We start from the raw sequence: 25,259 nt of genomic DNA, 5'->3' as shown, positions 1-25,259 counted from the left end.
AAAAAAAAAAAAAATGGTTTTGCCATGGAGAGCTCAAAACGCTCACAGCCAGACTCGGCATGACAGGTGCCGGCAGAAGACGGAAACCTAATACAGAGTGCAGAACGCTGGTGTGAACCCAGCGTCAGAAAGAGGCTCATTACTGATTTCGGATCAGGACCAGCATCTTCAAATTCTCCTACATTCACACAAAAAAACTATCAGCACATATAGGGCATGACCTAGTTTGACTCATTTTCACGTATCCTTCAATACTCATGTATGTATGAGGAATCTGTGAAAACAGGTGCCCTTGGATGTAACATAAAATACCAGGTTTGTAGTCATTTCATCTGTTGGTGTGAATATAGGCTAAGCCTCTGTTTATCTGTGACAGTCCTAGCAGTGTATTTCTAATCTAAAAACCTGACATCGGCTCCATTGCCTCTGGTGAGAGGCTGTTTTGTGGCGCCATCTTTGTTTATACTGCCATACTACATAATATTGCCCCTTAAGCTCTCTCAGCTTCTTGTCACATAGAAAGGCCAGACACTCTGAAATTTTACAATGTGTATGAGGTCTTCTAACGTTCTCTCCGACCTGCGCCGTATTTTCTCCCGCGTTCAAAGATGGACGCGCGCTGGCTTTTCAGAAAGTTCGAGAACGTCCCCGCTCAGAACTCCCCCTCCCAACTTGAACTCGCCTCCTCCGTGCAGCTAGCGGCTTCCTTTCTGTTAGCGCGCATGCGTAGCTCGGTGGGGCGGGTAGAGGGACTCTACGTGCGGTACAGCTGAGTGTTACACTGGAGCGTGACGTCACGGCGGCTGTAGGACAGGTCGGAACAGTGTTGAACATAAACAATAAGAAGCGCGGGCGGAACAGGTTTGCGGACAATCCATTCACTATCAGGACTCGGGTGGCACCAAGGAAGGAGCGGCGGTCGTGGTAAAAATACTCGTCAGCAGTGAGTGGGACGACGGCGTCTAAACCCGGGTCGAGGCGGCAGAGCAGGGGGCATGGAGGGTCCTTTCACTCTACGGGTTAGTGTGTTCTCGGACCAAGGCGGCAGAAAGTACATGGAAGATGTCACCCAGATCTTAGTAGAGCCGGAGCCCGAAGAGGGCGAGCTGACCTGGGAAGAGGAAGAGGACGAAGAAACGGACCTTCCAAACCGGACTACTACCCACGAGCAGGCCCAAGCGGGCGCCAGGAGCGGCCAGTGTGTGGGATTCTTTGCGGTCTTTGATGGGCACGGAGGACGGGAAGCTGCTCACTTCGCCAGGGACCACTTATGGGGCTTCATCAGGAAGCAGAAGGGCTTCATGTCCCGGGACCCGGAGGAAGTGTGTGCTGCCATCCGTAAGGGCTTCATAGCCTGTCACCATGCCATGTGGAAGAAACTCCGTAAGTACGATGCCCTCTCCATGCCCAGCCATTCTAGGAAACTTGTGCTAGGACAATGGCTGCGAGTGTTATTGTCTCTTCTGGTGAGAGGCAGCCTCTAATAACTACTGAGTGTCCACCCACAACCCTGTGCCCAATACATTGTACTGCCAGCCGTCACATACCCTTACCACAACACTGTGCCTTACACATTGTGCTGTCATGTACCCCGATCACAACCCTGTGCCCAATACATTGTACTGCCAGCCGTCACATACCCTAACCACAACACTGTGCCCTACACATTGTGCTGTCATGTACCCCGATCATAACCCTGTGGCCAATACATTGTACTGTCAGCTGTCACATACCCTTACCACAACACTGTGCCCTACACATTGTGCTGTCATGTACCCCCATCACAACCCTGTGCCCAATACATTGTACTGCCAGCCGTCACATACCTTAACCACAACACTGTGCCCTACACATTGTGCTGTCATGTACCCCGATCATAACCCTGTGGCCAATACATTGTACTGTCAGCTGTCACATACCCTAACCACAACACTGTGCCCTACACATTGTGCTGTCATGTACCCCGATCATAACCCTGTGGCCAATACATTGTACTGTCAGCTGTCACATACCCTTACCACAACACTGTGCCCTACACATTGTGCTGTCATGTACCCCGATCACAACCCTGTGCCCAATACATTGTACTGCCAGCCGTCACATACGTTAACCACAACACTGTGCCCTACACATTGTGCTGTCATGTACCCCGATCATAACCCTGTGGCCAATACATTGTACTGTCAGCTGTCACATACCCTAACCACAACACTGTGCCCTACACATTGTGCTGTCATGTACCCCGATCATAACCCTGTGCCCAATACATTGTACTGCCAGCCGTCACATACCCTTACCACAACACTGTGCAATATACATTGTACTGCCAGCTGTCACATACCCTATAACCATAACCTTGTGCCCTATACATTGTACTGCCAGCCGTCACGTTCCCCAACCACAACACTGTACCCTATACAATGTACTGTCAGCTGTCACATACCCTGACCACAACACTGAGCCCTATACGTTGTACTGCCAGCTGTCACAAGTGTTGTTGTGTGGCTAGTACTTCTGGGATTTGGCCGGCCTTGTTGGTTTGCTCTAAGCCTCTTCAGACGGAATGATCTGGAAGCAGAATATAATTATTCCCTGGCCAGAGCCAGCTGTAGTGTCTTCCTCTGGCTGTCATTGTTGGTCACCCCCACCCCACCCCCTATGCTGGCTGCAGGCTATTAATCGTCTTTGATCTGCATATATAATCAAAACAATGGGCTGGATGAGGCTTCAGCCAGTCTTTTAGACTATATGTTGACAAACGCAGTGAAGCTGTGTGATCTCCAAGGTATCCATAAATGATAGGAAGCCTGCCTTTTATTTTCTGGCAAAGTAGTAGCTATGATGCTTCTTTTTATATTTGTAACGTTGGTATTAACTGCAATGTGGATTTATTCTGTACAGGTGCCAATGTGACATCTTGGTAGATGCAAACATTGGATCATCCTGTACAAATGACAAAAAGTAATGTGTGTTATACACCAGTTCCTCACCAGTAAAATGACATGATCTGGGTAGGGTGCCATTATGATATTTATTATTACTTACCAGTGAAGTTCCGCTCTGTGCAGACCAGTTACATGTGCATTTAGGTCAGGGCTACACCTAGACTTTTTCAAGCGCTACTAATGTATCTTAACTGTTGAGTTGCTGCATTCCAAAGCAGTTGAGCTGTCTACAAGCATTTGGACTGCCGTTGTCACTTGATGGTTAATATCAATCCACAGTCTACTGAAAGTCCTGGTTTAGACCCATCTTTAACTATCAAAGACCTTTGGGATCTGGTTTTAATGAGCCTGGTTTAGTTATTTGTAAAAAAAATAAATTAAAAAAAATAAAATTTCTTATATGGCAGTAGTAAGCAAATCCCAGGAGTCAGAAATGAACTTGTTAATAACTTTTTTGGGTTGTATGTTTTGTTTTCTTTTTTTTCTTCCCCCATGTTGTCATTGGAAGTGGATTTTGTTTAGCTACCAAACAGGACCCCATGTGGCATAAACGCTGCAGAAAACAATTGTGGCAGTTTACAGTCGTAGCAAAGCCGGGATCCTCACTTTGCGGGAAAATACATGGTGCGGATGTGCAGCGTTTCCAAAACCAGTATTGCAGCATGTTAATTATAGCTACGGAAATGCAAGTAGTTTCCCTATAGATATAATTGAAGTAGAAAATCCACAGAGGAAACCTCTGCGAACCTTCTGTGCAAAATGCTATGGGAAGAACTGTGATGCGTTGCCGCCGTGACTTTTTTGCTGCGGGACGCCACATGAGGCCTTAGCCTAAAGGGGTTTTCTGGACTCAAATCAGAATCATCAGTATGTGATATGTGGGGGTCCAACACAGATCAGCTGTTACAGCAGCTTCTATTCAAGAAATAGGAACAGCGGTGCAGTTCCCTGAAAGCTCCACTATGCAGTTGAATGGACCACTTGTGCTGCTCATATTAATTGAATTCTGTGGGTAGGTTATCTGTATGAAGGCTCTAATTTGGGGCTAGAAAACTTCTTTAGGCCGGGGCCCCACTGGCCGGTAAAGATGTGGTAAAAATTGCGGCGTCTTACAGTACTTGCAAAGTGGATGGGATTCATGCAAATCCCATGCCCACTTTGCGGCAAAAATCGCAGCGCGGTTTTGAAAATCGCAGCATGTCAATTATATCTATGGAAACGCCGGCTGCTTTCCCATAGATATAATTGTAACAGAAAGTCTGCGGAGGAAAACTCTGAACTTTCTGTTGAAAGCGCTGCGGGAAGAACCACAATGCATTGACGCCACGGTTCTTCCTGCAGTGATTTAGTGCTGTGTTCCCGCCCAGTGAGGCCAAAGCCTTAGGCTAAAACCCTACGTTGCGGAAACAGCTTTTTTTTTGTTGCAGTTTTTTTTGTGGATTTCTGAGCTAAATCCAGGTGTAAATTGAGAAGAGAGAAGTATAAGAAACTCCTATATATTTCCCATTCCTTTTGAAGACATTCTTGGCTTTGGCTCAAAAAACTGCAACAAAAAAGCTGCGTTTCCTCAATGTGGGGCCCTACATTGCAATAATGAAGCGTTTTGGTCGTGGTGGAAATGTTTTGGTTAATCCCATCCACACATTGCAAAAAAAAAACAAAAACGGAAACAGTTTACATATAGGTATAATAGGGGCAGAAAGTCCGCAGAGGAAAACACTGCAGACTTTCTGTGTGAAATGCTGCGATTCCATTGCAGTCTTTTTCACAAGATTTGTTGGCTGTGGCTTACTTATGTGGGGGCTAAGGCCCAATTTCTCTTGTGGAAATACAACAGAAAAAGCTGCATTTTACAGTACCAACAAAGTGGATGCTATTCTGGCTAGTCCCATCCACACACTGCAAGGGGGGGAGGAAAGGCTGTGTTTTTATGTTGATTTTACCTGTGGAAATGCTTGTGTTTTGCCTATAGATGTAATAGGGTAAGAAAAAACGCAGAATAAAACTCAATGAAAAACACTGCGAAAAAACAATGCAATTTTTCTGCATTGCAATGTTTTATTTAGCTGTGTTCTGAATATCTAAGTAAACATATACCATGAATAGGTACAATCTCTGGTGTAGTTAAGTGAAAAATTACAAAAAACCACCAGGTAAACAAGTTTAAGCAAAAATAGAAAAAGGTTTTATTACATAAAATCCACATATAACAATACAACATATAACATACAAAATATATAGAAAAAATGGAGGAGGCAAATGAGTTACCCAATAAATAGGAGTGAGAATGGGAAAGGTGGAAAGTATGCCCATAAAAGATAAATGGATATATTTAGCAGGATCATAGGCCCAAAGATATATATAGAGCAGTGGATATATAGCAAATGTAGCGTAACAAGACTAAATATGTAGCTATAATAGCAGAAATGACATGCCACAATAGTAACCCTCCTACAGAGATATGGTAAACATATAGGCCCATGAGTGATGCAACAAATACTTTACTACAATGGTATTAGCATACAGACCGTGTAGGCCACAAGGCCAAATGTCCCAGACCACTCCACACCCGACGCGCGTTTCGCCCGCTAGGGCTTTGTCAAGGGATGACAAGGGATGATCCCTTGACAAAGCCCTAGCGGGCGAAACGCGCGTCGGGTGTGGAGTGGTCTGGGACATTTGGCCTTGTGGCCTACACGGTCTGTATGCTAATACCATTGCAGTAAAGTATTTGTTGCATCACTCATGGGCCTATATGTTTACCATATCTCTGTAGGAGGGTTACTATTGTGGCATGTCATTTCTGCTATTATAGCTACATATTTAGTCTTGTTACGCTACATTTGCTATATATCCGCTGCTCTATATATATCTTTGGGCCTATGATCCTGCTAAATATATCCATTTATCTTTTATGGGCATACTTTCCACCTTTCCCATTCTCACTCCTATTTATTGGGTAACTCAGTTGCCTCCTCCATTTTTTCTATATATTTTGTATGTTATATGTTGTATTGTTATATGTGGATTTTATGTAATAAAACCTTTTTCTATTTTTGCTTAAACTTGTTTACCTGGTGGTTTTTTGTAATTTTTTGTGTTCTGAATATGAAACAACCTCTTGGCACCTCCACCAACTCCACCTTTTTTATAACCTTCAATATGTGCGACTCCACTGATACTGGTACAGTTACAATTTTTCTCTAGCCTCCACTATACCTGAGCTATTAGTACTGTTACTATTCTTCATCGTTGCCATGCTAAAAAGTGATCCAAAAGTCATACATGCCAAGCATTGATGCCAATGAAAAGTACAACTTTCTCCACAAATAAAGAACCCTATCTTACCTCTGTCAACAAAATGGTAAAATAGTTCTAGGTAAAAAGGGATGTTTTATTTGTTAAAGCAGAAAAAGGTCATAATACCAAAATAAAAATGGTATGGCCGAAATCGGACTAAGTTGCTATGTCTCTTTTAATGCAACGTGGACGCCGTGAATGTTGAAAGAAAAATAAAGTTATGATTTTTGGAAGGAAAATATGAAAAAGGCGCTGAGCGTTAACTTCTAAACTAGCCTGCCTCTAAAGGGTTACTTAAACATGGCTTCTCCCCACTCCCCTCCTGATAATACTCGTCTATGGACGAGCACTGTGAGCAGAGGTAGGAGGCGTTCCTCCCCGCTCACACAGTACAGCGTGATAGGCGCTGCTGTGGAGAAGGACGTACCTGACAGACTGTCAGGAACGCCCTTCTGACTGTAAAGAGCTACGGTATCGGGACTGCTAGCTCTTTACCCGGGGCACAGATTGGGTATCCAGCAGTATATAGAACTGCCTGTGGCGCAAACCATGAAAGGTCCTCTTTAAAGTTCCTAGAGCTGATTGTACTAACAATGGGGCACGGGGCTGAGGACATCATGGCTGAACTGCCTGTAACTTTAATAATGTTATTAACAGCACCTTTGTAAGAATAACAATGTAGCTCCTTTTCAGGTAATATTCTTGTATAGTATACATGAAATTCCCCTCTGAAAATAGATTGCTTCTTTATGAGGCCAATAGTTATAAAGAATACCAATCTTTGGGCATTATTTTACTGTAGAAGCAGATAGCTTGTATATGTGGTGATCTCATTCATTACACAGGCTGTATGTTTCTGCTGTCAGGGCTCTGTGAAGTAGCAGTGGACAGACAGTCAGGATTCTTGCCGGGACATGTTCATGTGAGAGTTTTCATAACAGGTTTACTGAAGTCATACAAAGCCCAACCTTGCTATGCCTCATATAAAACAGCTGTTGTAATTCCTGCTGGGCTGTCATTATATTTCACAGTGAGAGAAACAATGGATCATTCTGTTTACAACTAAAATTCTCTTGTTCTATTCATTTATTTATTTATTTTTTGTTTGTAAACTGTTTTTATAAGTACTTTTAACACTGTCGAAAAACACTACTAAGGAGAACGTAACTTCCACTGATACAGTTTAAGCTCAAAAAAAGTAAATGGAACTATAAGTTTTCATTGGGATAAATCTAAATCCATGAGTCCCTTCTCATTTACCAAGACTGCTATTGATGTTCATTTATATTGTCAGTTCCTGGAACCAAGTGGTTAATTAAAGAGGACCGTTCATGGATTTGGGCACAGGCAGTTCTATATACTGCTGGAAAGCCGACAGTGTGCTGAATTCAGCGCACTGTCGGCTTTCCCGATCTGTCCCCCGGGTGATGAGCAAGCGGTGCCGTAGGTCTTCATCGTCAGAAGGACGTTCCTGACAGTCAGTCAGGAACGTCCTTCTCCACAGCAGCACCTATGTGCTGTGTGAGCGGGGAGGAACGCCTCCTCCCCTCCTGATAATACTTGTCTATGGACGAATACTGTAAGCAGTGGGAGGGGGCATTCCTCCCCGCTCGCACTGTACAGCACGATAGACTGTCAGGAACGCCCTTCTGACTGTGAAGAGCTACAGTACCCGTACAGATAGCTCTTCACCCAGGGCACTGATTGGGAAAGCCAACAGTGCTCTGAATTCAGCGCACTGTCAGCTTTCCAGCAGTATATAGAACTGCCTGTGCCCAAACCCATGAAAGGTCCTCTTTAAAAATATTTTCTAATGTCTGTATGGTTTATGGAAATGGTGCAATGAGGCTTTCTTGTACCAAAAATAAACTGATGTACCATATTTTCTTTTTAGAGGGAAGGCTTCTACGCAGTCCTTTTTTAAAAAGTAAAAACATCTTAGACATAATAGCCTGTCACTTGCCAATTCTCAAGGGGTTTTCTTTGCAGCAGTCACCTCATTTACATAACAGACAACAAAGTATTACAATAGAAGAGAACACCAATGACTCATCATTGCATTCATCACCATTATCAACCCACCCATCCCTTGCACATAGCAGATTTAGAAGACTCCACCATTGACCTCAATGAGTCAACTTCAATCTGTTGCTTCCTATGGCTCTGATCCTGCTGTAAAGTATATTATGAAAATGTTTCTCTGGGAATTGGCTAAATTTAAGTCTTGCTACCTGCCCTGATACCTAATTGTATCCTCTTAGTGAGATACAGGTGTTAATTTTACCTCTAGCAGTATAACTATGGAAAAAAAAGGATGCTACTTCTTTTGTAAGAAAAACTTCTGCTGGACAATGTCCCTGCTGCTAGAAGAGAAGTGGCTGAGATGGGAGGAGCTTAAAGGGCGTCTCAAGTTTCAGACCAATATTGAGACAATTCTTATTGTTTATATAATGAAAATGTATGCAATCTTCCAATATACTTTCTATATCAATTCCTTGCGGTTTTCTAGATCTCTCCCATTCATTCTTCTTACTCCCTGTGACTAATAATCCGTCCAAGGTCATGTGATGGACACAGGTGCACAGCTCTTTACCAGACAGATGTCCGATTACTGTGCTGTGACTGTCTGAAGCCATTTAATTGCCACTATTAACCACTTCCGAACCGCCTACATTTTTACGTCCGTCCAGAAGGTGGGCCTGGGCCGCAGCATTGTCAGATTGACATCAGATCCCGGAGAGGTAAGTAACATTGTTTATTATTTTCTCTCACCTCCCCTGGGGCTCCGATTATTATACTCGGGGGTCTGAAAAGACCCCCGTGTATAATAACAGCAGCAGTGGGATTGCGGCCTGGCTCCCGGGCCTATTCACTACCGCCCGCCGCGGCCTATAGTACAAGGGGAAGCGGGGGCTGCAGTGAGCAGGTCCGGGGAGGTTGGTAAATGCGATGCTGCTATTCCGCTCCTCCGCCTCCTCCAGGAATAGCGGCATTGCTCCTGCCACTGCTGGCAGGAGCGTAGCGATGTCGCAGGCCCCGGCACCTGTGCTGGCGTCTAACCCTCCCAGACATCCGCCTTTCTATTACAGCGGATGCCGGATCTGTATTGGCGGCCCCTTCCCCCCCCCAAAGTGTAAACTACCCTAAAACTCCTCCTTTCCCTAGAATACATATAAAAGTAGAAAATCTTATGTCAAACACATACACATTAGGTATCCCTCTGTCCGAAAATGCCCGGTCTACTAATAGTTTTCCTGTACGGTGAACGTCAAAAGTGTCAAACCGCCGGGGTTTTTTTTTCACAGTTTTGCCTCTGATTTAAATAAAAGGTGATCTAAGCAATAGACATTCCCCAAAATGGTATAACTAAAAAGTACATCTGGCCCTGCAAAAAAACGCTCTATGCGTCCCCGTACAGCTGCAGGGTCACCTGTCAATGTGGCCTTGCAGCTGTTGCAAAACTACACCTCCCATATATTAAATATTTTACCATTTTTTGCTTCAAATTTTTTTTTCTCTATTTTCCTCCTCTAAAACCTAGGTGTGTCTTATAGTCCAGTGTGTAACAGAAAAATAGACACAGAGATTAATTGAATAACCCAAATGATAAAAGTGTTTGAGCCCTCAAAACCACATATACAAAACACCCGAAAATGTGTCTGGTCCTGAATCAGTAATTGGCCAAGTACTGAAGTGGTTAATAGTGCATTTCAATTGTTTAATGCTCAAGATCAGAGGTTCTTTAGTCCTTGGCATTAAGAGCGGGTGCCTGCTTCATACACTACAGGAGACCCGGCAGAGTTCTGATGCATATGACCTAAGTCATGGAATCGAAATAAGCCAGGTTAGTGATGGAGAAATTGTATTAGGTCACTAATTGGTTAAAGCTTAAGTCACATATTGTGAAAAGGTTGCATTTTAGAGTGTTTTTGGTTTTTTTTCTTTTTGCCAAGGGAACAGATTTGTAGAGAGAATGAATTTGTTAGGAAAGTATTTATTATCAGGAGACAAGAATTTTGATTGGCGGGTTTGCATGTGTTACATAGTTGCTCTTATTAACCAGTACCCTTTTGTTTTTTTTATTTTTTCATAGCTGAATGGCCAAAAACCATGACTGGTCTTCCCAGCACTTCAGGAACTACCGCTAGCGTGATTATTATCCGAGGGAATAAGCTGTATGTGGCCCACGTTGGAGATTCTGGCGTTGTATTTGGCTTGCAAAACAAAGATACGTTAAAGGCAGTAGAAGTAACACAGGACCATAAGCCTGAGCTACCCAGAGAAAGGGAGAGAATTGAAGGGCTTGGTGGCAGGTAATTTTTTTTTCTGTTCTTGGGCACAGTGAGACATACACGCAGATGAAGTGCCATTCACACCACTGTAGTTTTTCTTTATATTATACATAATGCCAGATACAATGCCTTGAGAAAAGTATTCATACGCCTTAAACTTTTTCACGTGTTTTGTTTTGTTTTTGCAGGTGAAACTTATCCCCCTCCTCCCCCCCCCCCCAAATTGCTTTCCAACTGCCCCACTAAGTTCATTGGGAGTCTAGCAGATCCTTCCTCCTGATTTTTCTGCTAGAGGAAAAAAAAAAAGTACTGTTATGACTCATATTCAGGCAGATTCCACCTTGCAAATCCCACTGAAATGCTTGGAAGGCAGAATAGGTCATGGCGCATTTATTTATTTATTTATTTATCTTCTCCCCCCTTCCCTTTCTATCTCAAAATATCAGCTAGAGGAGGAAATCTGCCTAAGGCCGGTTATAAGCTGCTGTGCTGCAACCAGCTTTCTGTGAATTAAAAACTAGCTGTACATGAGACACGGTGATGTCCCAGTGTGCCACCCATGCATAGGTTCTGCTTCCACAGCTCCTTTCATTGAATAAATAGGACAGGAATAGGACCTGTTCTATCTGATGCAGCCCAGACTGTTGGCTCGCACATGGGACCGTGAAATTTGTGCCCATAGAAAGGAATGGATCAGTGTGCTATCTATAAAATGCAAGGCTAGCTCTCTGACCCATACCACGGTCAACTGCAATGGGCTGTAACCCCATAGAAGTGAATGGAAGAGTAGGGAGGTATATTCCGCTGGCAAAAACAAAAAAAAACCTGTGTGACCTATCCTTGCAAAGACAGTTTTAACAATGATGTTAATTTTGTGTAATGAAAAGTTCTATAATTTTCTAATTTACTTTCTTTTAATGGCTGCAGTATCTGTTCTGGTCATGTGATGGTTACACAAGTGTATAAAGTACTCTGATACCTGTACTGTAAATGTACATCAATTAGTGAAAGCATAGGTTCAAATAATTTTTCCAACAAGCTGAATTTTTTTTTTTTTTTTAATTTATTTTTTCTCTAGACAAGTCTGTGCATGTTCCAGATTTATGCTCTATAGTTAGTGATTGAAGGTTAGAGTTCAGAACAATCTTATAGGTAGGGATTGTTGCATTAGTCAATTTAATTAAAGGGACCCTGTCATTGGACTCATGCTGCCATAACAGTAAGCAACATGAAACAGACGGGCTCTCTTAGCAAAGAGATGACAGTTAATGAAAATGGGAATAATAAGCACATCTATAGGTCTGCTTATGATCTATGATGCTGTTCGTTTGGGTTATTAACCTGTCATTGAGCTGGCATGTGCAGTCATAAATGAATGATAATTTATAGTTGGCTGAATAAGGTAGGTAGGTATGTGTATACACATTGATCAAAAAATTCAGGGAACACTTCAATGAAAGATCACTTTTCAATGAACAAAAGTTAAAAATGTTTTAGTATAAGTTGTGTAATTTGTTGGACATCAATGACCTAACACCAAACTTGTCATAATGGATGAGGTTGCAAGCAGCATCTGTAAAAAAAAAAAAAATATGGAGCTCCAGTGGTGGACCTGCCAATTCTGATAATCTCTGGATGAATGCCAATGGATCCGCACAGTGCTTGGCTGTGCACATAGGTCATACTACAGGACATTAGGTCCAAAGACACCCTGGATACGGTCAGATACATTCACAAAAGAAGCCCATTGGTGGTGATTTTGTAGGGCACTGGCTGTACTCCTATTCTTCACACAAAGGAACAGATACTTGTCCTGCAGCTCTGTTGATATCCTTGTAGGTCCCTGGGTGGTTGTTTATATCTGTCTGTGTCTTTGTACCTGCTCCATGCTCTTGAGATTGTGTTATGAGACAAAGCAAACCTTTTGTAACGGTCCATATGGCTGTACAGTTCTGGAGGATTTGTGCTACCTGTGCACCCAAATGAGCTGCCACTACTATCCCATGCAAACAGTAGGGAAAAACCAAAACAAAACTAGAGAAGAACTGGTAGGGATAAGGAGAAAGTAACTGTCTATGACCACAATCTGTAAAACTAGCCCTGTTTTGGATGGTCTTGCTGTTGCTTTTTACATCTGTTCTAATTTTAATTTGTGCCAAAATGGGAAAAATTCATCAATAGTTGATGCTTCCTAACACGATAGATTGAAATCCATGAGAATCGCAGAAAAAACCCTGTCAGTTAAATTTCAAGTGCTCCCTTAATTTATTTTTTTTGACATAAGGAGCAGTACTTGTTTTACTGATCTCCATGCCACTGCTGCTCCGCTTCTTCCATACTCCACTTCCTGTTACTATCTGACCATCCAGGAAATGGCTAGAGCAGGTCCGTCCTGCTGTCATTGAATGGCAGAGCAAGTATTTGCAGCCATTTCCTGTGTGTGGAGACAGGAACCAGGAAGTGAGGAGCAATGGTACCTGGGCAGCAGGGATCTTTTTCAATCTTCCACTAGATACCCCCTCTAGTTTTGGTTGTAGTCCATGCTGTTTCTGGGCAGTCATCTCTCCTATAGAAGATTACAAAGTTATTCATTACTCTACAACTTTTGAAAAAGTGTGCAACAAATTAACCTCTTAAATAGTGACTTTCAAAATTCCTGGGAATTTGACAATGTCTATTTTGATATCCTTCTCTCCAGAGCTAATGTCATGCCAATCTTATTGCAAGGCATAAGTTCCATAATTTTGCTTCTAATATGAATACACCTGTAAACTGAAACCAGATTTGGATTAAATTTTTTTTTTTTTCTTTTAATGCAGTGTAATTAATAAATCTGGAGTAAATAGAGTTGTGTGGAAAAGACCACGTCTGACACACAATGGTCCTGTCAGGAGGAGTACAGTGATAGATCAGATTCCATTCCTTGCAGTTGCTCGGGCGCTTGGTAAGTGTTTTAACCTGCATGATTATAGTGTCCGCTATTTCTGGCAGATCTGTTTTTCTTGGTGTATTAGGTCAGCTTTCCTGTTATGTGCCCCCAGGCTGGAGATATCAGTTCTGTTAATTTCAGCACCGATCTCTCCCCACTGTCAGAAGGTCATTTCCTCTGACCGTACAAGGCTATGTTACAGTACAGTAAGGTAAAGGGGAAACGGAACATCACTGAATTATCAGAAAGTGTGCTGCCCCAGGGATATGGATTTTTTTTTTTATTTTTGTAACTAAATTAGAAGTTAGGTGGGGAGGAGAGAGTTTAGTTTAAGGATTCATTTATTTTATCTTGGACAACCCCTTTAAGTTTGATAGTGGTTGGATGTGATTAAAATGTAAAAGCTATTTAAAGGTTGTGAAATAATCAATTTCAGGTTATCTTCCTTCTAGAGGGAAAGCAACTTTACATATGTTTTTCCTATTCAGACTACGTAACGCCGGGCGTGTATGAGAGCCGTACACGCCGGCATTACGGCAGACTGCCGAACACTTCCCATTCACTTCAATGGGAGCGCTCGTAACAGCGGCGTTTACGAGCGCTCCCATTGAAGTGAATGGGAAGTGTTCGGCAGTCTGCCGTAATGCCGGCGTGTACGGCTCTCATACACGCCCGGCGTTACGTAGTCTGAATGCACCCTAATATTGTCTTGAAAAGACAATATCCTTTGTGGAGATCCAGATACAAGTGTACCTTCTGAGGTTTCTTACTGTTTTTATAAATGTTGACTTTTGGACATATACTGTTATTATAGTAAATAACTCTTTAATTTCTCAGGTGACCTATGGAGTTATGATTTCTACAGTGGAGAGTTTGTCGTATCTCCGGAGCCAGACACCAGTGTGCACACAATTGATCCACAGACACACAAGTTTATCATTATTGGCAGTGATGGTCTTTGGAACATGGTATCGTCACATGATGCAGTTACAATGTGCCAGGAACAAGAGACGTTCTATGTGAATGTGAGCATATGTGTAATTATATAGTTAATGTAATAGAGTTGAACCCGCATATATTTAAAACTTTTTAGAAATTTTGCAAATATTTGCTTCAGTTAAAATTCTTCATATTACTCTAGACCAGTGATAGCTAACCTTTTGAGCTTTGTGTCAAAATTCATAAAAAAAAACCAAAAAACCTAGCTTAACTGTGGTGCCCCTCCATTCAAAGTAGCTAGGGATAATTTTTATTTTCCTATCCAGGGTGCGCCATAGCCGGTGGCTGCAGAACACCAGGGGCGATGTATGTAGCCTCCAGGTGTTCTTCAGCATTGTGCCGTAAGTGTAGCATTGTCTAAAGGAGGCTGCGGAGGGTGGCCCGCACAGGAACGTGGACAGGTGAGTAAATATTGTCGGCAGCTGCATATTGCATGAGGCACCGTTTCTGGCCATTGCCTCAGGTTGCCCGATGTAAGGCATGCCCCTGCGGCTGCCACTTGTTTCAGACAATATGTCACCCAAATTGTCTTTGCATGTCACCTTTGACACGCGTGTCATAGGTTTGCTATCACTGATCTAGTCTAATTGTTAAAACTTTGTTTGAATTTATTTTTCATGTGTCTTATTTTCATTTTTTTTTTTTGGTTTGTTTTTATTTCAGGGAGAAAGTGGCCAGTCTTTTGCAAAAATGCTTGTGAGTCGTGCACTTACCCAATGGAGACACCGTATGCTACGAGCAGACAATACTAGTGCCATTGTAATTTGTATCTCCCCTCAGTCAGAAAAGCAGAGATTGTGTGCAAATGAGGAAATCTTTATTAACCTATCTGACAGTACACACTACAACAGTCAAGACATGCACCTCATGTCCACGTCGCCATGTTCCACACCACCTGTCAAGGTAAAAACCAGTTGAGATATGAGCACTCTTGCCCAGCAGAAGTTTCCTCTTAAAAAGAAAACATAACATCCTCTTAAAGACTTTAATATTTTTGCTTGTTTTATAACTTTGTTTTCTTTAACGCTACTAATTTAACGGTTAACATGTAAAATGGCATATCAAGGATTGTAAAGCCCTAAAAGTAGATGTAGATTTTTTTAAAAAACTTTTTATGGCTTAGTGTTCTGTGTAGGGTATATTCACATCTGTGTTGGAAACTCCACTACAGTGTCTGCATAAATCGGCAACTGAAAGAATCCTGCACACATAACTTTTTCATGTAACACGCTCAGTTAACAAAAAAAAATTGGCGGCACTTGACCCAATTATAGCTACTGGGGTCCGTCTGTCCATTATTCTGGTCCTCTAACTAACCAAAACTGAGCCTGGAGCAGGTGTGAACATAGCCTTATATGAATATATTCACATCTCATCAACATTCAGAGTGATTTGGCAGAATATAGCTTAGGGAATTAATTTGGTGAAATCATGCTGTGCATTTACAAAATATAAGTATGATTGTTACTAGGTCCTAAATGGATTCTCAGGAAAAATCTTTCTAAAAATTATATTTATTTTATGGGTTTTGTGCTATTCCTGCTGTCCAATTGTTTGCTGTGAGGGACGGCAGAAATGGGGATCAGAGTAGATTAATAATGGAAGTTTAATATAATAAGAGTTGGATAAATAGAAATGAAAGTTTCGACTCGCTAGCAGGAATTTGTTTTTAAATATTTAATATGATATGACAGGTTAGGTTATCTTTTCTGAAATTTTATATGACCAATACCTTTTTAAGGCTAAGGCCCCACATAGCAGGCCACAGTGAAAATGCACGGTGTAAACGCATAGAGGTTTTCCTGCAGTGCTTTTCAGAGTCTGCAGAGTTTTCCCCTGCAGAATTTCTGCTTCAATTACACCTATAGGGAAACTGCCAGCATTTCTATAGGAATAATTAATATGCTGCGATGCATTTCTACTGCGCGTATTTTTCCTCAGTGTGTGGATGGCATTCACTAGAATCCCATCCACTTTGTAGTGTCTGTAAAACGCTGTAGTTTTTGCCACGATATTTACATGCAGGGCCTCAGCTTAAGCCAGTCTTACAAGGTCTTGTTTCGGTATTTTGAGCGCTATACAATTTTTGCAGCATGTTACGGATGATCAGGCTAGTAAAACAGCACATATTGTGATGTGTATGTGAACTTGTGTATGATTTAATTAGTAACTTAAGGGGTATGTTCACAATTTAAAATGAATCAGAGGTGGATTCAGATTCAAAATGTAGAAATAAGTTCCTTAATGTAGAAAATATCATGTCCGTATTGTAAAACTTTTTTAAGCTAAGGTCCCATGTGGAGTCCTGCAGCAAATAGCACTGCGGGAAAAACCACAGCAGCAACACTTAGCAGTTCTTCCCACGGCGCTGTAGGCAGAACTTTCTGCAGGAAGAAATCATGATATATTACTTTTTTTTTTTTTTTGCTGCAGCTCGCTATGTGGAGCATTTTCCTTAATTTATTTAGCACAGAAAAAAATGTAAGGATTTAAACTACTTGATTTCTATCATGGCTTTTATGAAAAATCAAATACAGCCAAAATATAAATAAATGTAGACATACTTTTTAAAATGTTTTATATCAAGTGTATCTATATGCTCAAATGAAATCTAAAAAACCCCTGAAGACTCTGACACTAATGTATACATTAGTGTCTTTAAAGCTCCCTAAAGATAAGGCCTCACATAGTGTGCTGCGGGGGGAAAAAATACGGGAGCAACGCATTGCGTTTCTTCCCCACGTTGCTTTTCACAGAAAGTTCACAGAGGTTTCCATTTACATCAGGTGGGGCGCCGGCCTAAGATTCATACAAGACAATTACATGGATAAACTCTACAAGTGTGCAACATTTTGTTTCCTGTAAAGTATCTACATGTAAAAGCTGCTGTCTTTTTGTCACTCATACAATAGTACACTATGAATTTGATACAAATGCAGTGGACCACTGATGGCAAGCCTTTTAAGCTCTGTGTCAAAATTCGTAAAAAAAAAAAAAAATCCCAGCTTAACTCTGGTGGTTTGTTACCTCTAGAAATGTCCATAATTTTGTAATATTTGTAGCTCTAGTAAAATAAAATTGATATATTTACATTATATGTATTATTTCTGGCCCATACACACGGTATAGGACCCCCTTTAGCCCTCACACAGTGACCTCTTTTTCTGTCTCCCACAGTATATCAACCCCCTTTTTTTTTTTTTTTTTTTTACACACACCCTCTGCACAGCATATGATACCTCTACTTATAGCCCTCAGTTTTTGACACCTTTTTATACCCCTTTACACAGTATATGACCCCCTTTTTTTTTTACAGCCCCCTCACAATATGACTCCCTGTTATCTCCCAACCTCCAAACAGAGTAGTGGCCGATACATTTTACTCACCTGTTCACACTCCAAGACCTGGGCGCCCTCCACTGCTGCCTCCAGGGGTGCTTTGTTGCTGACGCTGAAGAAGGCTGAGACGCTGTACGTAGCATCCCAGCGTTTGTGGCGTCAGTGTAGTGCCAACTAGAGGAGGCAGCGGAGGGTTGCTGGGACAGGGGCGTTAACAGGTGAGGAGAAGTATTGACAACTGCTTATTGCAATAACACACTAAATAGCTGCTGATGCATGTCACCCAACATGTGTTGGTGTGTCATAGGTTCGGCATCACTGCAGTAGACCTTTGAAAACCTCTCTGCTGTGAATTTTTTAATATAATATAAAGGTCAGGCAGCTCTTTTTAAATGAAAGGGTTTTTGTTTGTTTTTTTTTAGTTTTGAGTGTTAAGGAACAGAGTAGAACAGAGGAAAGGGTTCTACCTGCAGCCTTTTAGTCACCGCTCTGAGGGGCAAAGGTAGCACTCCCATCATGAACAAACTGTATGTGTAAGATCTCCAAATTTATATCCATTAGAATAGATGTGAATCTAATATGATGCCTTTGCATAGGGAACCATCCATAGCTGATCCTGCTTGGCAAAGGTTGAAAATTGGCCTACAGTGCAAGATAGTTTATGCTGTGGGGTTTTATCAGCCATATGTAGATGTGATTTGTTTCAAACCCATTCACTACATTGGTATATCACAGAGAATGAGCTGCTGGAGATGCTGTGGACTGCTAAACTAATAAAAGCTGCAGCACATGTGGTCCCAGCATACTATATTTATAGCTTACAGGTGGGTAGGCAAGGTAAACATTGAAGAAGGTGTAGTACCCACATGGGAACCAGAGTCCCTTTCACCAGTCTGCTGATCCTGGGCAATATCTTCCTTTTGCTGATGCTTTTAATAACTCTTGGACAGACACATTCTTAGTTGGAATAGCTGTCATTTCAAACTTTTTTTTTTTTTAAGTTCAGGAGAGTATAAGAATCTGTTGTAATACATCAGTTCAGTGAGGTTAAAAAAAACAAAAAAAAACTATGAACTGCAATCTTTGGGTAAGGGGATGAAACAAACAAAAAAAGTAATAAGCAGAGAGACAGGCATCCTGGTGCAGATTACAGAACCATGCATATCACCTGAGCATTACTCACATCTGCATCTGGGTCATTCTGTTCCCCTCATGAAATATGCAGAGAGAAAACTCCTGCAAACAGCATTTTTTTTTCTCCGCATTTTTCATGCAGAAATACGCGGATCCCATTATTGACTATGGGGTGCACAGGTTTCCTTAAGTAACTTTTTTTTTTTTTTTTTAATGCGGATAGGTTTCCATTCAGGGAGGGGGGTGGTCTCCAAGGGGACTTTCCAAATGGAAACCCAAATGCAGATGTGAACCTAGACTAAGACCTGATGAAAGTGCTATAAAATGATTTTTTTTTTTCTGATTTTCTCCTTCCCCATAACCCTCTATGTAATCTGAACTAAGTTCTGTCTTCATGCTCAAGACAGATTTCAGTGAATTTTGCAGGTAGTAGAAGAGCACTTACCTGTGATAAGATATTACTAAATATATTATTCACCAGAGCTATTCAGCTGCAAAAAAAAAAAAAAAAAAAAAATGAAACAGTTACCTTTTAAGGGATAACAAACTAGTGCTCTGGACATATAAAAAAAATAAAGAGCAAGCATTTTACAACCACTGGAAAGGTGTATATATGCATGTATTCTGCTTTCTAATAGCACTCAGCTGTTACTGAAAGACCAAAGCTACTGTGGAATAAAATAGAATTCCAATTTTATAAAGAATTTATTGGGTAGCTTATTTACAACTGGTAGTAAGTTGTATGGTCTACTAATATGGTTTTACTCTATTTTAGATACTGGATGATGATCCATGGTGGAGACTCTCTCTTTCTGAGACCCTTCCATCTCTTATCCGAAGAAACGCATTTTCTAATAATTGTAGCAAGTGGTGCTCGGAGTTAGGCAAGTCGAAAGCTGTTGGCGAGACAGAGAAACCTGAAGAAAGTGGCAGCTATTCTCCCTGGGCCAGTAGCACTTCAAGTCTCTCACCCATGTGTCTCTTTCCTGGGACTTCATCAAGTGCAAAGGCTTCTAAGACACCAGGTAGTAGTACTCCAAAAAATGACAACGAAAAACTGTCCTTAAAAAGGACATTGGAGGAGTCCAACAGTGGGCCTGCTGTGAAAAAGCCAAGAAGGACCTTTACCAGAAGCGGAGTGGTTACAGAGAGCACATCCACTACCCCAAAGAGGAGGAGTGCAGACAGGGTCATAATGAGACGCAGTCTTAGAGGCCAGAAGAAACTCGGGCATCCTTTATTACATCACCCTCGTAAAAGTATATGTGTATGCTAAATAATTTTGTCTTGTCTGGTTTTTATGTTTAATTATTGACTCCTATTTAAATTTGAGGAGCTAAGGCTTGTTTTTTTTTTTTTTTTTTTTTTTATATATATATATGATATAAATATGCAATACACACAGCATCCTCCAGTTTTATCAACCAGCACATCACATTCAAGACTTTGCTGGATTCAGTGATTTAATTCTGCACAACATGAGATACTTAGTCTACTTCCAGCTGCAGACTTATGAACATGAACCCTGTAGATAGTTGGTGCTATGACTAAGGTGTTAACCTATATTTTATCTAATTTTTTTAATGTATATTTAAATATTCAGTCTTAGAGTAACTTGCCTAAGTTGGTAGGGTACAGTTAAGATGTACATAAGTATTGCATTATCTTATTGTATAAATTCCTATCTTTTATTGTATAATTTTATATCCACTTTTATCATTTTAAAGTAAACTCATAGTATAGTGGGATATTAATCCATCATTGAGACAATATTGCTTTTTATTAGACATGTCTGCTCTGTGCTAAATTATGCTTTACATTAAGCCATCACACAACTGTAACTGGTGGAATATGGAAGCAGATAAGGTCCACTAGATTTTTAGCAAGCTTATTATTAAATTGGTATTGTAGCTAAGCTTATGAAGTGACTTATATTAGTTTATCCTCAATTTTCAAAGAAAGCCTTTTTCTCTCAAGAACTGGTACTTAAAGGGATTGTCCAGGATAATTGGAAATCCTTACACTAATATAAACACCCTCCTACTTTCTATATATTATTGTTAATCAAAAATGTATATTTACCCAGGGGCATTTTCTGATTGTCCGGTGACTATTCATTTCCCCACTTCCGGAAGTAGATTGTCACTACTACTCCCACCAACCCCGCCATGAGCTCCCAGAAATCACTCAAAACATGCTAAAAGGTATTTGGGTGCATTTATTATCCCATTAGTAGCACTAAGATTTTTTTTTTTTAATAAAAAAAAAAGCATAATTAGGAATTCACTGAGATTTTAGAATTTTGATCTCTAAATACTATGTATATATTATTGCTAAACAGTATGTGCCAGTCTTAACTAAACCTTAACTTCCCTAACACCAGCACACAAACAGTTCACATTCCATTTTCCTTCCACTTTTGATGTCTGCTCAATATGTTTTAAGCATGTAATGACAAACCTTGCACAGCGGGTTGGGTTTTTTTCCCCCCTCTTTATAGTAATTAGTGCTTATTAGAGAAAAATAATGGCAGCCATCTTGTTTGAGCTGCTAAAAGCATTTAGAGACTTACAGCAGTTAATAGGTAGGACCATAAAAGCCTGTCGGGTTTTTCTGTCCGCTTGAAAAGTCGGACATCTTTACTTGTGGACAGTGAAGGAAGGGCACGGAGTGCAAAAGAACGCACCCAATCGCCATTTAAATAAATGACAGGTGTCACAGACACAGCTAGTGTCCGCGCCAGATTTTGAGCGGACACTACCTGTCGGACACAGACGGTAGTGTGAACGCCCCCTTACACATCATTGTGTTGAAGATAAATATGTGAAGCCAGAAAGTAACTACAAAAATTAAGAATTTTACCTTTGAAAGATAAACCTGATCTAAACAATAGGTCCTTTTCTGATGACTCCATTTTCACATAGGAGTTTATGGTTGACATATACAACTGTTTGCATGTATTGGGAGATTTTCCTAGCATATATGTCAATTTATTTGTGAACATAGCCCAGACTAAACATGCTTAGTAAATATATACTAGTGAAATTGCCAGTTTAAGTCTATATATAAGACTTTTTTGCTACAATTTCAGGGACTTTCATATGGCAAACTATTATCGAATTGACTTTTCCTTGAGTTAAAGGAGTTTGAGTTTTCTGGGCTCTGCTATTAATGTTGATATCCTCATTTGAATGGGAGCTTGTGGCTGCTGAGAATAGATCAGTGAGGTGCTGGGTATCTGACCACCAATTTGTTGATCTTTTGTAAGCCTGAAAACCCCCTTTAACATCTTTAGATTCAGCCTTCAAACTGTTTGGTCTGCTGATTGCTTTAGTTTAGCACAATCTATAGCTATGGTTCATATTTTATAGGTTTGTATTATACAGAAACATTATCTACTGTAAAACACATCAACTTTGGTACCAGGAACAAATTATGCTTAATACATCCTATATTTTCATACCATTATTTGATATGTTAATCATAAAAATTAAAGGTTTGCTTTTCATTACTATAACATAACAGTCCAATATGAATTTTGGATGTCTCTTCTAGATATATGTATTGCCACTGGTTGGTAGATAAGGTTATACAGTGAACATTTTAATTGAGTTAACATTTGACCGTCTGCTATCTATCCCTCAAGGCATCCAGACTAATTTATTTTACACTGCAGTAGAGGATGTTGGAACAAGTATTGTATACAAATATATTTGTACACTGTCTTATAAATAAAATCACTGAACCATTTCTTTGTGTGCTTATTATTTTACATTAAAACTAACCAAAAATTTTTTCCCACTTAGTACTTTATCAGTTTTATACTGTTATTTTATATTATTGCTTTTAATCACCAAATATCATAAATTGGGATGTTGAAAATGTAAAGGTACATTCACTATATATAAATTATATACATTCACTACCTTGACAGATGAGTATAAATCTAATGGACCAGTTTGTGGTTTCAGGATGTAAATGTTTTTGATCCTGTTATATATTTTTTTTTTTTTTTTTTTTTTTTTATAAACGCGTTATATAATGAATGCAGTAATAGTTGGAAATTTCCCCGAATTGTCTATTTATGGATGTTACCGTATTTTACGGACTATAAGGCGCACTGGACTATAAGCCGCATTGCCCATGAGCGCCTTATAGTCCGTCTCGGTTCATATATAAGGCGCACCGGACTATAAGCCGCAGTCCGGTGCGCATTATATCTTATTGAAAGCGGCGGCAGGCAGACTTTGCCAGCGGCCGCTTAACCCCCCGCGTGCCAGCCGCTTCTATTGGAAGCGCTCGGCAGGCGAGGAGGGGCTCTATCAGCAAAATCATGCTGATAGAGCCCAACCGTAAACGTTAGGTTAAACTACTACACCCCCCCCCCCCCCCCCCCCCCCCCCCCCGTTACAGCAGGGCTGCCGGACACTTCCTATTCATTTCTATGGGAGCCGGCATGCGAGCGCTCCCTATAGAAATGAATGGAAAAAAGCAGTCCATTCATTTCTATGGGGAGCGCTCGCATGCCTGCTCCCATAGAAATGAATAGGAAGTGTCCGGCAGCCCTGCTGTGACACCGCCGTCCTGAAAGAGAACGTGAAACTTACCGAGCGGTGCAGGGTGGGCGGGCATTCAGGCCTCCTCTTCCTCCGATGTTCCGTCCTCCTCCGGCGCTCGCAAGCTGATAATGGCCAGGGCACATGCGCAGTAGAAGCATTATGCGCATGCGCCCCGGCCATTATCAGCGAGCGCCGGAGGAGAAGGACGGAACATCGGAGGCAGAGGAGGCCAGAATGCCCGCCCACCCTGCACCGTTGGGTAAGTTTCACGTTCTCTTTCAGGACGGCGGTGTCACAGCAGGGCTGCCGGACACTTCCTATTCATTTCTATGGGAGCAGGCATGCGAGCGCTCCCCATAGAAATGAATGGACTGCTTTTTTCCATTCATTTCTATAGGGAGCGCTCGCATGCCGGCTCCCATAGAAATGAATAGGAAGTGTCCGGCAGCCCTGCTGTAACGCCGGCGTATACGGCTGTGATACACGCCGGCGTTCGGTAGTGTGAATGCACCCTTACGGTGCCTTTTATGTATGTATGGAAGCGGCACGCAGTCTTTGCCGCCGCTTCCATCCATATATAAGCCGCACCGGACTATAAGCCGCACTTACGATTTCTGAGGAAATCGTAGGTTTTTATGTGCGGCTTATAGTCCGGAAAATACGGTAATATGGAAATTTTGAAGTATAGGGCTTTATTTACTCTCTCCTGAACAATGTCACTTAGTCTCTACTCTTAAGTACCTGAATGCACTCAGTCCACAGATGCATTGTAAGTGAGTGAACACAGTTATCTCAAAGCTATTTCTCATTAACTAAACTTATTCATGCAGTTTTTAAAAACATGGGTTTCCTGACACAAATGCATGCATTTTGCACAAAAACTGAACAGTCCGGAAATAGTGTTTTGCTTTTGTTAGCAGGAGCCCCTGTGACTCCAGAACTGACTGCTGTTATAACTACATCCAGTCTGCCATCCTCTTAAACTGAAGCGATAATGGAAAGACTTTCTTCTGGTTTTGTTTTAAGGGTAGGCACAGAGACTGCATACTGATTAATACTAAAGGGATTTGATGGTGTTTTACAGCAATCTGAAATGTCATCCATATACTTTAACAATCTTTACTAGACCTAAAGACACCTTGCCAAAGCCCCGAAACCATGCCCAGACCTTCAGCTGTACAATACTTAATTTTCCAATCTATACTTTGTATTTATGTATGTAGCATTATCTGTGCATCTGTCAAAAAAACCCCTATAAAAACCTGCAATGCAAATGCTAAAATTCAGGAGGCTGCAAAATGGTTTTGTTTCTTTAGCTGTTGGCCATTCCTGCAGGTGAGTTGGGCAAAAGAAAACAATGTGGCTACTCTGCATATGACAAGCATTTTGCTAATTCACAATAGTAAATGAAAAACATGGGGACATCATTCTTTCCTTTATATAGTTCTCACCTGGTTTTGGCCATCAGAAAAGCAGATTAAGGTTAATTCCTCAAGTGTATGTATATATATATATATATATATATATATGCCAAACCTAGGAGTTTCCACAGAAGAAATGTGAAATATAAAGGAAACACATATACTTATGCTCAATACACTCCTGGCTTTGGCTCAAACTATAGTTAAAGGAAAAAAAAAAAAAAAAAAACACCACAGACCTTTTCCTCAATGTATGGCATAAGGCTAAAGTTCCACCTTGACTTCCCCAGTGGTTTTATAAATTGATAGGTGACCCCTTAAGAGAATCAAATATAGACAGT

The 25,259-nt window shown here is 41.1% G+C and overlaps 1 protein-coding gene across 1 annotated transcript; it reads left to right on the top strand.

Moving 5' to 3' along the window:
- Nucleotides 1-735: 735 nt before the first annotated feature.
- On the top strand, nucleotides 736-22,678 carry PPM1D (protein phosphatase, Mg2+/Mn2+ dependent 1D). Its single transcript, XM_075264772.1, has 6 exons — nucleotides 736-1,383; nucleotides 10,339-10,558; nucleotides 13,357-13,481; nucleotides 14,304-14,491; nucleotides 15,129-15,368; nucleotides 19,714-22,678. The coding sequence occupies exons 1-6, from the start codon at nucleotides 996-998 to the stop codon at nucleotides 20,212-20,214; spliced, it is 1,662 nt and encodes a 553-aa protein (XP_075120873.1). The 5' UTR covers nucleotides 736-995; the 3' UTR covers nucleotides 20,215-22,678.
- The last annotated feature ends 2,581 nt before the right edge of the window (nucleotides 22,679-25,259 follow it).

The sequence above is a fragment of the Leptodactylus fuscus genome, chromosome 2 (genome assembly GCF_031893055.1).
Source record: "Leptodactylus fuscus isolate aLepFus1 chromosome 2, aLepFus1.hap2, whole genome shotgun sequence".
Classification (NCBI taxonomy): Eukaryota; Metazoa; Chordata; class Amphibia; order Anura; family Leptodactylidae; genus Leptodactylus; species Leptodactylus fuscus.
This window is presented reverse-complemented; position numbering and strand designations above follow the sequence as displayed.

Excerpts from the sequence above, each read along its gene's own strand:
- PPM1D (XM_075264772.1), top strand. The coding sequence starts at position 996 with ATGGAGGGTCCTTTCACTCTACGGGTTAGTGTGTTCTCGGACCAAGGC. Across the intron at positions 13,482-14,303 it reads TGCAGTTGCTCGGGCGCTTG|GTGACCTATGGAGTTATGAT; the intron begins GTAAGTGTTTTA and ends TTAATTTCTCAG. Across the intron at positions 15,369-19,713 it reads GTTCCACACCACCTGTCAAG|ATACTGGATGATGATCCATG; the intron begins GTAAAAACCAGT and ends ACTCTATTTTAG.